Source organism: Pezoporus flaviventris, unplaced genomic scaffold (genome assembly GCF_033815535.1).
Source record: "Pezoporus flaviventris isolate CSIRO_AGI_PZ_B2104156 unplaced genomic scaffold, CSIRO_AGI_Pfla_v1 ptg000063l, whole genome shotgun sequence".
In the NCBI taxonomy this organism is placed as follows: domain Eukaryota; kingdom Metazoa; phylum Chordata; class Aves; order Psittaciformes; family Psittacidae; genus Pezoporus; species Pezoporus flaviventris.
This window is the reverse complement of record NW_026892611.1, coordinates 8,608,325-8,617,500: the sequence shown is the minus strand read 5'-3', so window position 1 is coordinate 8,617,500 and position 9,176 is coordinate 8,608,325. Positions and strand designations below refer to the sequence as shown.

Below are 9,176 nucleotides of genomic sequence, written 5' to 3'. Positions count from 1 at the left end.
CTCTGGTGCCTGGGAAACACAAAAACCGCATTAACCTGCTCACTTTCCGCCCTCGCCGCTGCCTAATCCAGGACTAACACCAGGGGCGGGCTGGGGAGGAGGAAGGGGATGAGGGCGGGAGGGTGATGCTGCGCGGCCGGACCGCATCCTCCACCCGGCTCCGAGCCCTTCCGGGATGCTGGGCCGTGCCGGGGGACCCAACGCTGGAGCGGGGGATGCCCTGACTCAGTTTCCTTTCCCCTTTGCAGCGCTCGCAAGCGTCCCATCCCTTACTACCGCCCCAGCCCCTCGTCCTCCAGCTCGCTGAGCACCTACTCCTACAGCCGCAGCCGCAGCCGCAGCTACGACAGCTACAGCAGCAGCCGCAGCCGCAGCCGGACTCGCAGCCCCCCCAGCCGCTCCCGCAGCCCCAGCCGCAGCCCCAGCTACAACAGCCGCAGCAGCTCCGAGAGCGCCGGCTTCTGAGCCCGCTCCGGGACCCGGACACGGCCCCGCGGAGCCCCGGTGGGGACCGGCACCACCGGGGAGATGGAAAAGAGCTGGGGGGTGCTGAGGATGGACCTGGCGGCGAGGGAGAACGGGGCTTGGAAGCTCAATGGGTCCTTGGGGGTGATCCCGTCCTTGTCCCCTACTCCCCGATGGGGTGTTCTGAGGGTCGGGATGGGGTAGGGGGAGAATTGAATCTCTTCTTGTTACAGTGAGCACTGGGATGGGGTGAGCACAGAGCGAGGGAACAAACTGCTCTTGGGGCGGATGGGGACACCCCCCCAACCCCCCGTGTGCTGTTTTGGGTTGGTTTGATGCTTTTTGCACAAGTGTATCCTTGGGGGGGGGGGGGGTGGTGGTGGTGAAAGGGACCTCTTCAGCCCAGGGTGATGCAGCCAGAGGTGAGCCCCAACTTTCTAATGGCCAAGGTGTCCCCATGGTGTCCCAGGGTCCATTTTGCCCCCCCCCCACCAGACCCAAGTGCACCCCGAGCCATGGATGAACAAAAGCTGGTGGCACCCACGAGTCTCTTCACAAGTGGGGGCCATCCCTTTAGGTTAATGCTGCTCATCCCAGCCCAGGAGCCCTGGCACCATCCACCTCACCCAATTTGGGGGGGGACCAAACTGTCACCCCCAGGAGGAGGGAGCCATGGGGCTGGGATGCGGATTTATCACTTCTGGGGCTGCAGCCAGCCCATCCTCCTCTGGCTCTGGCACATTGATCCCACCTTTGGGCTTGATGCCCCCGGCCTCATTACAGAGGAGAGGGGCAGGAGGGTCCATGCTTTGCCACAGCCCCACTTTTGCTGCTTCTCCAATCAAACACACACCCCCCCCCCCAGGCACCGAGGACAGTCCTGACCCCCCTGGGGCCGTTGGTGTTTAATCCTCACCAGCCCCATGTTTTCCAGCTGGCTGGAGCAGGATGATGGGATGAGCCTCGCTGGGTGGGAGAGCAGCTGCCTGGATTAACCTGCTGTTCCTGATAAAGAGCAGGGCTTTGGCAATCCCTATTGATGCTGGTTTCCAGCCAGTGGGATTGGGATATGTGGGGAGGCAGTCCTTTGGAGTCCAGGTCTGCTGGTAGTGAAATGGATTTGTTAGCTGATGATGAACCAGGAGGACAGAGATACAAGCAGAGGGGTATTCCAGGGCTGGATCCCAAACCCAGCATGTCAAGGAACCAGGCTCAGCTATGTGCCCTTAGAATCATGGAATGGTTTGGGTTGGAAAAGACCTTAAAGTTCACCCAGTTCCAGCCCCCTGCCAGGGGGGACCTTCCACTAGAGCAGGTTGCTCCAAGCCCCATCCAGCATCTCCAGGGATGCGCTGTGCCAGGTACCAGCCTGGGGTACCCCATTCACCCACCCCAGCTTCGCTGGGCCCCTTCTGCGGTGCTCAGACCAGCAGAGCCGTTAGCAATGGGGTGAACAGGTAAGGAGGGGACATGCTCATGGCTCTCCGTGGCTCAGCTTGTGCCTGTGGTAGGAGGAGAAGACAAAGGGTCCTGCTGCCCTGGGGAGATGAAGGGCACGAGCATCCCCATCATCCCTATGGGGATGATGACCCCTTCGCTCCCTAAACCCTACCCCCATCAATCACAGCTCACACTGGCTGTGGGAGCCCCAAAACCCACCTTGGGGAGGGATGGTCCCCGACAACACCCACCCAGATTGAAGCCACCATCAGCGGCCGCAGCCCCCCCCAAGGCCCCCGGTGCAGCGCGGTGCAGCCCAGCCAGCACATCAGGGATCATTTCCAGTCTTCCTCTTTTACAGTGTCTGTGTCCCGCCACGGAGGGAGCAAACTGGAACAAACTCTGTAGGGACACTGCAGTATTTTCCTCTCTTGCGCGCGCTCTCTTTCCCCCTGGGTTGTGGGCTCAGCTGTAGACCCAGTGAGCTGGTTCTGTCACAATAAAATATACAGTATATATTGTAAATGACTCTGCTGGGCACCGAGAGCTTTATTCATAGGGGCTTGGGCTTGTCCAGCTCCCCAGGCCTATCCTCACCCTCTATCCCTGTCTCCTGCCACCCCTGGCTTGTCTTGTCCTGGTGCTTCTGCATCCTGCTACAGTGATGGGGGGAACCCTCTGGGAAGCTCCGCCTTGGGGCAGAGATGTCCCGTTGCATCCTCGCTGTATCCCTGCAGCCCTCCTGGCTCCCTGCATCCTTCTCTGCATCCCTCCTACCCATCTAATCCCTCTCTGTGTTCCTGCCTGCATCCCTGCATCTCTTCCAACCCTCCCATTTCCCTGCATCCCTCCCATTGGCCTGCATCCCTCTCATCCTCCTACATCCCTCCCTGCATCCTCCTATCCCTCCCATTCGACCCTCCCATGCCTCCCTGCATCCTTCTCTGCATCCCTCCCCGCATCCCTCCCAGCCCTCCCCTTTCCGCATCCTTGCATCCATCCATCCCCTCCCTCTCTGCGTCCCTCCCCTTTCCCGCATCGTTGCATCCCTTCACCTCCGCAGCATCCCCGTCCTCCACCAGGCTCCCCCCCCCCCCAGCCTTTACCAGCCCCTGCGGGGCTCAGCGCCGGGCTCTGCCCCAGACAAAGGGGTCCCTCCCTACAGGACTGAGGTGGGGGGGGCAGAGGAGATGGGTCCCAGGGGCTGTCAGGATCGCTGGGCTGGAAAAAACGCCCTTCCCTGGGATCGGGAGCCTGGAGTCTGGCTGCGAACGGGAATCGCTTCCCGTGATGTGAAGAGCCACCCCAGCCCCCCAAGGAGGAGCTGCTCCCTCCATCCCCCAAACCTCATCAGCTCTATCCCCTCCTCACCCCCCCCAGCCCCCAGGATGTCCTGCCAGCCCTTCAAGGTCCTACAATCCCCCCTCAACCCCCACTGGGACCCGCATTGGCTGGAGCAGCCCACCCCCAGCTTTGTGCTTGGGGGGTGTGTGTGTGTGTGTGTGTGTGTCCCCAGCATCACGTCACGACATTCAGCACCATGTCACGATATTGAGCACGGCGGCGGTGCCCGGGGGCTCCAGAAGCTTCTGTCCGGTGGTGACGCAGCGGCTCCCGCACTGACTCACCCGCGGAGCTGGCCCGGCCCCAGCCCCTTCCCATCGCATCCTTGGGATGGTTCCGGGCAGGAGGCTGGGATCGGCTCCAGGCGCCATCCATCACCTCCCAACCAGCCCATCCGAGGGACACTTCCCTGGCACGGCGATGGGAACCGGGATTGGGGGGGGGGCAGCCCCATCCCTGCGCTTCCCACCCAATGCGGCTGCGTGCGGCCGCCCCCATCCCGGGAAAGTTTCTCGTCCCTTCCCTGTGCCCTGCTGTGATTTCCATTAATAGCCAGCTGAGCCGCCCGCCTAAAAATAACCCCCGTTAGCCTTCATAAGGCCCCATAGTGCCGCCCCCGCCCCGGCAGCACCATGGCCGAGCGCCGCGTCCCCTTCACCTTCCTGCGCAGCCCCAGCTGGGACCCGTTCCGGGACTGGTACCATGGGAGCCGCCTGTTCGACCAGTCCTTCGGGATGCCCCACATCCCTGAGGATTGGTACAAGTGGCCGAGCGGCACCGCCTGGCCCGGCTATTTCCGCCTCCTGCCCCGGGAGAGCGCCTTGGTGCCGGCTCCCGGTTCTCCCTACGGACAAGCGCTGAGCCGGCAGCTGAGCAGCGGCATCTCCGAGATCCGCCAGACCGCGGACAGCTGGAAGGTGACCTTGGATGTGAACCACTTCGCACCCGAGGAGCTGGTGGTGAAGACCAAGGATAACATCGTGGAGATAACGGGTGGGTGATGAGGGGACGGGGGGGGAAAGGGAAGGGAGGTGGGGTAAGGGGTGGGAGGCAAGGGAAGGAAGGGGAAAGGGAGAGGAGAGCAGAGGAAAAAGGGAAGGAGCAAAGCAAGGCAAAGAGGAAGGCCCCTCATTACAAGCTCAGTCTCGGGGTGCGCTCATGCTGCAGGTGTTACACAGAGTGCAGACACCCCCAGCCCAGTGTTATTGACCCCGTGCTGTGCTCCCAGACAGGATATGGGGTGTCAGGAGCCCCGCAGCCCCCCGTGCTCCCCACACGCTGTGATGGAGCCCAGACCCCATGGCATGAGGCCAGCTCTGTGCTGTGTGCCTGGGGGGGGGGGTCCACATGGGGTGGGACGATTGCCATTCAGTGGGATTGGGATGGCAGTGCCTGGGAGAGGCTGGTGCTCCATCTCCCACTGGGCTGGGGAAGCAGAATGAGGGATGTGGGTCCCCTTGGCACCGTGCTTTGCTCCCCTAGGATGTGTGGGATCATAGGGTCACAGAATGGTTTGGGTTGAAGGGACCTCAGAGCTCATCCATTTCCAACCCCCTGCCATGGGCAGGGACACCTTCCACTGGAGCAGGGTGCTCCTGGAGGGGTCACACTGCCCCTGGTCCCCCCCAGCTGATGTTAAGGCAAAGAAACCCAGGACAGGGGCAGAATCAGCCCTTGCCCCAGTGCTGGATGATGCTGGAACCTGGTGGGATGGGGCAGGGAAGGGTGATCGCAGGCACAGAGCCCATCCAAGCTCTGCTCATCCACCCAGCCCCTTCCAACCATCCCGGTTTCCTTTCCCCCAGGCAAACACGAGGAGAAGCAGGATGAGCACGGCTTCATCTCCAGGTGCTTCACCCGCAAATACACGTAAGTACAGGGAGAGGGGAGACGGGATCCTGGCAGCATCCCTGTGTCACTGGGGACCTCTGACCACCCTCCCATCCCCTCCAATGCCCACAGCACAAACTGGGGATGCTGCTCTCCTAAGCTGGGGATAACACTCACCCAAACTGGGATTAACACTCACCCAAACTGGTGATGCTGCTCATCCAAACGGGAATGCTACTCACTCAAACTAGTGATGCTCCTTGCCCAAACCGGGGATGATGCTCACGCACCCTGCGGGTCCCACTCACCACAACCAGCAACGTACTGAGGCAGCAACGTGGGGCTGAGCATCGCATCCCTGACCCCCATCTCTGCCCCACAGCCTGCCCCCCGGCGTGGAGGCCACGGCGGTGCGGTCCTCGCTGTCCCCCGATGGCATGCTGACGGTGGAGGCGCCGCTGCCCAAGCCTGCCATCCAGTCCGCAGAGATCACCATCCCCGTCACCGTGGAGAGCCAAGCCAAGGAGCCGGCCAAGAAGTGAGGAAGAGGAGGAGGAGGAGAAGCCGCTGCCTCCCCACAAGCTGCATCCTCACCCCCATCCCTGCTTGCAGCCCCCTTTTTATTACTTTGTACTCACCCCATCACCGAGTGCCTTGAATCAATGTGAAGGAGCCGATAGAATCAGCTGGAATAAAGAGTGGTGAAAGAAACCAGGCCCCATTCCCTGTGTCCCCCATTCCCTGTGTCCCCCATTCCCTGTGTCCCCCATTCCCTGTGTCCCCCCCCATTCTCAGTGCACCGTGGATGTGCTGGGGCAGGAGGGAACCACATCGAGTCCCTCCTCCAGCAGCCCTGGACCAGAGCATGGGATGGAGCCACCCAGGGTCAATGTGGCCAAAGGGAGGGGCACTGAGCCCTGCTCAACAGCATGGGGTCAGCATCACAGAGACCCACATCCTGAATCTCTGTATCCTGCATATCCCACATCCCAGGTCCCCACATCCCAGCCTCCAGCATCCTGTGTCTTCACATCCCTGGTCTCCAAAACCTCTGGTCTCCAAATGCCAGGTCTCCACATGCCAGGTCTCCAACATCCTGGGATCAGCATCCCAGTTTTTCACATCCTGGGTCTCTGACATCCCAGGTCTCCCAAATCCTCTCTCCCAGATCCCACATCTCCCAATCCCAGGTCCCTACAATCCCGGATCTCATCACCGGGTTTCTCACCATCCTGCTCTCCAAAACTCTGGGTCACATCATCCTGGATGTGAACCCTTTGGGCCTCAACACCCCAGTGCCACCATCCTGGATCCCTGCATCCCTGAGGAGCAAGCACAGCTCTGGGTCATGGGGACCTGAGGGCAAAAGGGGCTTCATGGGGAGAAGCTCTGACCACAAACACCCCATCCCCGGCAGCATCCCCCTTCCTCTCACCCCATTGCCATGACCAAGGGAGCTGCACCCATGCGGTGGGGCTGGACATGATGTGGGTCAGTCCCAGTCTTGGTCCCTTTCAGCCCCATCTGGCCCCATGCCCCTGTATGGAACCGGCCCTACATGGCTGAGGCTGGGCTCACGGCTGCGATGTTCCCGCTTGGATAAATCCCATTAATCCCCCCTGAGTCATCCTGGAAGCAGACAGTGACCTGGGAGGAATCCTGCAGCTGTGGGGCCCCTCTCCGGGTCTGGGGGGGGGCTCCTTGTGCCCCCAGAGCCCCAACCCCTCTGCCCCAGCAGTGCAATGAGTTTGGCAGCTCTCAGCCCCAGTGTGGGGCTGGGGTTGGCTCCTGCTTTGGAGGTCACACATGCGCTTGGGGGACACCCCTCCATGTGCATCACTGTGGGGACGGGTGACCATGGCAACCAGAGGGATGGGGATGGTTGCCATAGTGAGCAGCAGCCACCAGCAGCGCAGCCTTGGGGGGATGAACTCCAACCACCCCTTCCCGGCCCTGCATTCCTACCTGGAATGGGGCCGGTGCAATGAGCTTGGCAGGTCTCCTGCCTCCTGGGAGGGCATCCATCCATCAGGGATGGGAGAAGGGCTGGGGGTGCCCTGCACATGGAACACCCCATTTTAGGACTAAATCCTGCCCAGCAAGTGCTGAGAAGGGTCCTGCCTCCTGACTCTCCCCTTCTCTCTCTGCCTCTCCCATGCATCTCTGGGGTACACGGACACATGGGCATCGCTGGTGCTGCATCCCAGGGGATCCATTTCCTCCTCCAGATGTGCAAACCGGCCCCACCAGCGAGAGGGAGATGTGGGTCAGGATGGGGAAATGTGGGGATAAGCCAGGCTTTGGGGGGTGCTGGGCCAGGATGGGGTCCTGCTTCCACAACACCCCCTGGGCAGCCCAGTGGCCATGAGCCTGATGATCCCCCCCTCAAGGGCACCCCATAACCTCTCCCATGGCCAGGCCATGCAGGGCTGTACCCATGGACCCCTCTTTGCCACCCCGTGGGGCTGCTGCAGCCCCTTCCCATGGGTCCACCCCCCCCCATCTCCATTGCAGGGCCCATGAATCAGTTTCAGTTTATGGCTTCCAAAGGCAGGGAATATTTTTACAGCGTGAGTCACCGCAGGCGGCTCCGAGTGGAAAAACCATGGGGAGGGAGGGAGGAAGCACCCACCACCCCCCCTGCTCCCAGGGGAGCACCCAGGGGCCATCCCCACAGCATCCCTCGGGCACCCTCCAAGCTGCGATCATGGTGAACCATTAACCCCTAGGGATGCAGGGCATCATGGAACGGGTTGGGTTGGGAAGGGCCTTAAAGCTCATCCAGTTCCAACCCCAGGGAACCTCCCATTGGAACTCCCAAGCCCCGTCCAAGCTGGCCTTGGCATGGCCCCATTGCCCTCCACGTTTAGGGATGATGAGGAACGGGATGAAGGAAGCCTCCCCCTCCCATCACCCCGACGCAGGCGAGACCAAGGCAGCGCTTGACGTCAGATCTGTAAGTTTATTTGCTCAATGTACGACGGCTACATAATGACTCACATTCATGATATTCCATCACTGAGGAAAAAACCGCGAAGGATGGTCCGTGTGCGAAAGGATTCCTTACAGAAACACGGAGGCGGGGGGGGGGCGGGGGGGGGGGCAGAAAAAAGAAGAAATCACTGATTTCGACCTTAAAAAGAGTTTCACTGCATATAACATGACGAAAAGCACAAACAAAGGCTCATTCAAAGAACACAGTCATTGTTCTCCTACACTGCGATAGTTATAGTTTCACCATGACGAACACCAGACATTAAGGTTAAGCTAACACTGGTGTCTTCTTTTTTGCTTTTTTTTTTTTTTGTCTTTTTTTTTTTTGTGTGTTTTTTTTCTTTTTTTTTTTTTGTCACTGTTTTCCTGTTTTCAGAACAAAATAAAATCCTAGAGAATCGCATGTCACTAGAGCAACACCCAGAACAGATCAGTTTGTTACGATCACGATCGGGAGAGAGCAAACTGTACCCCCCTGAAAGGCAAAGGAAGGGAAAAGAAAGGAGAGAAAAAAAAAAAGAAAAAGGAAAGAAAATAAATTAAAAACCCGGAAAAAAAAAAAAAGCCTTTAAAAAAATTGGGTTTTGAAGACTATTTTGTCATAGGAATACAGAACATCTACAGTATAAGTTAATAAAGTTCAAGCTACTGTATAGAAATACGACACTAGCATGCACAATATTGTATCAATAGAGTAATGGAGCAGTAATCAGTTCACTGGAGAGACAGTATCATAGGCAAGTGCATCTCTTAGAAAACCAAAGAAACCATTCAAGCTGCTTCAAAAATCAAGCCCCTGACCCCCAAACTCCCTTTTGAGCCCTCTTGTGCCATCTCTCCTGCGGAAGTTTCCTAAAGCAGCCAGAGCAGAAGCCAAAAAGAAGGGAAATGAAAGGAAAAAGGCAAAAAAACCCAAACAAACAACAAAAAAAAAGATGGGTTTTGTAATTCCAGTAAATCACTTCCAAATGATAAAGCCGGGACGATGCTGCTCATGGGTTGAGCAAAAGGAAGGTAAGAAGCTTAAAGCCATCTTCCAGCCCATGGCACCGCGAGCATCCCGCCATGGGATGCTGCTCATGGGATATGCTGCTGGGCAAGAC

At 58.9% G+C, this 9,176-nt stretch overlaps 2 protein-coding genes and 1 long non-coding RNA gene across 4 annotated transcripts in view; 2 read left to right on the top strand and 1 right to left on the bottom strand.

Moving 5' to 3' along the window:
- The window catches only part of SRRM3 (serine/arginine repetitive matrix 3), a 30,176-nt gene extending 29,040 nt beyond the window's left edge, over positions 1-1,136 (top strand). Inside the window, exon 16 of one of the 2 annotated variants that reach the window (XM_061470448.1) lies at positions 249-1,136. In XM_061470448.1, the coding sequence (XP_061326432.1) occupies positions 249-701 (453 nt within the window). In that variant the 3' untranslated portion in view covers positions 702-1,136. The remainder of the gene's footprint in view (positions 1-248) is intronic. The other variant, XM_061470449.1, reaches the window with a different exon arrangement.
- A 1,104-nt stretch (positions 1,137-2,240) lies between these two features.
- LOC133277762 (uncharacterized) lies at positions 2,241-2,675 on the bottom strand. Its single transcript, XR_009746325.1, has 2 exons — positions 2,503-2,675; positions 2,241-2,390 (listed from the first exon to the last, which is right to left on the bottom strand). It is a non-coding gene; the product is annotated as an uncharacterized LOC133277762 (long non-coding RNA).
- Positions 2,676-3,619: 944 nt separating this feature from the next.
- Positions 3,620-5,790, top strand: HSPB1 (heat shock protein family B (small) member 1). The gene is made up of 3 exons (XM_061469855.1): positions 3,620-4,242; positions 5,055-5,118; positions 5,462-5,790. The coding sequence occupies exons 1-3, from the start codon at positions 3,882-3,884 to the stop codon at positions 5,619-5,621; spliced, it is 585 nt and encodes a 194-aa protein (XP_061325839.1). The 5' UTR covers positions 3,620-3,881; the 3' UTR covers positions 5,622-5,790.
- Positions 5,791-9,176: the final 3,386 nt, after the last annotated feature.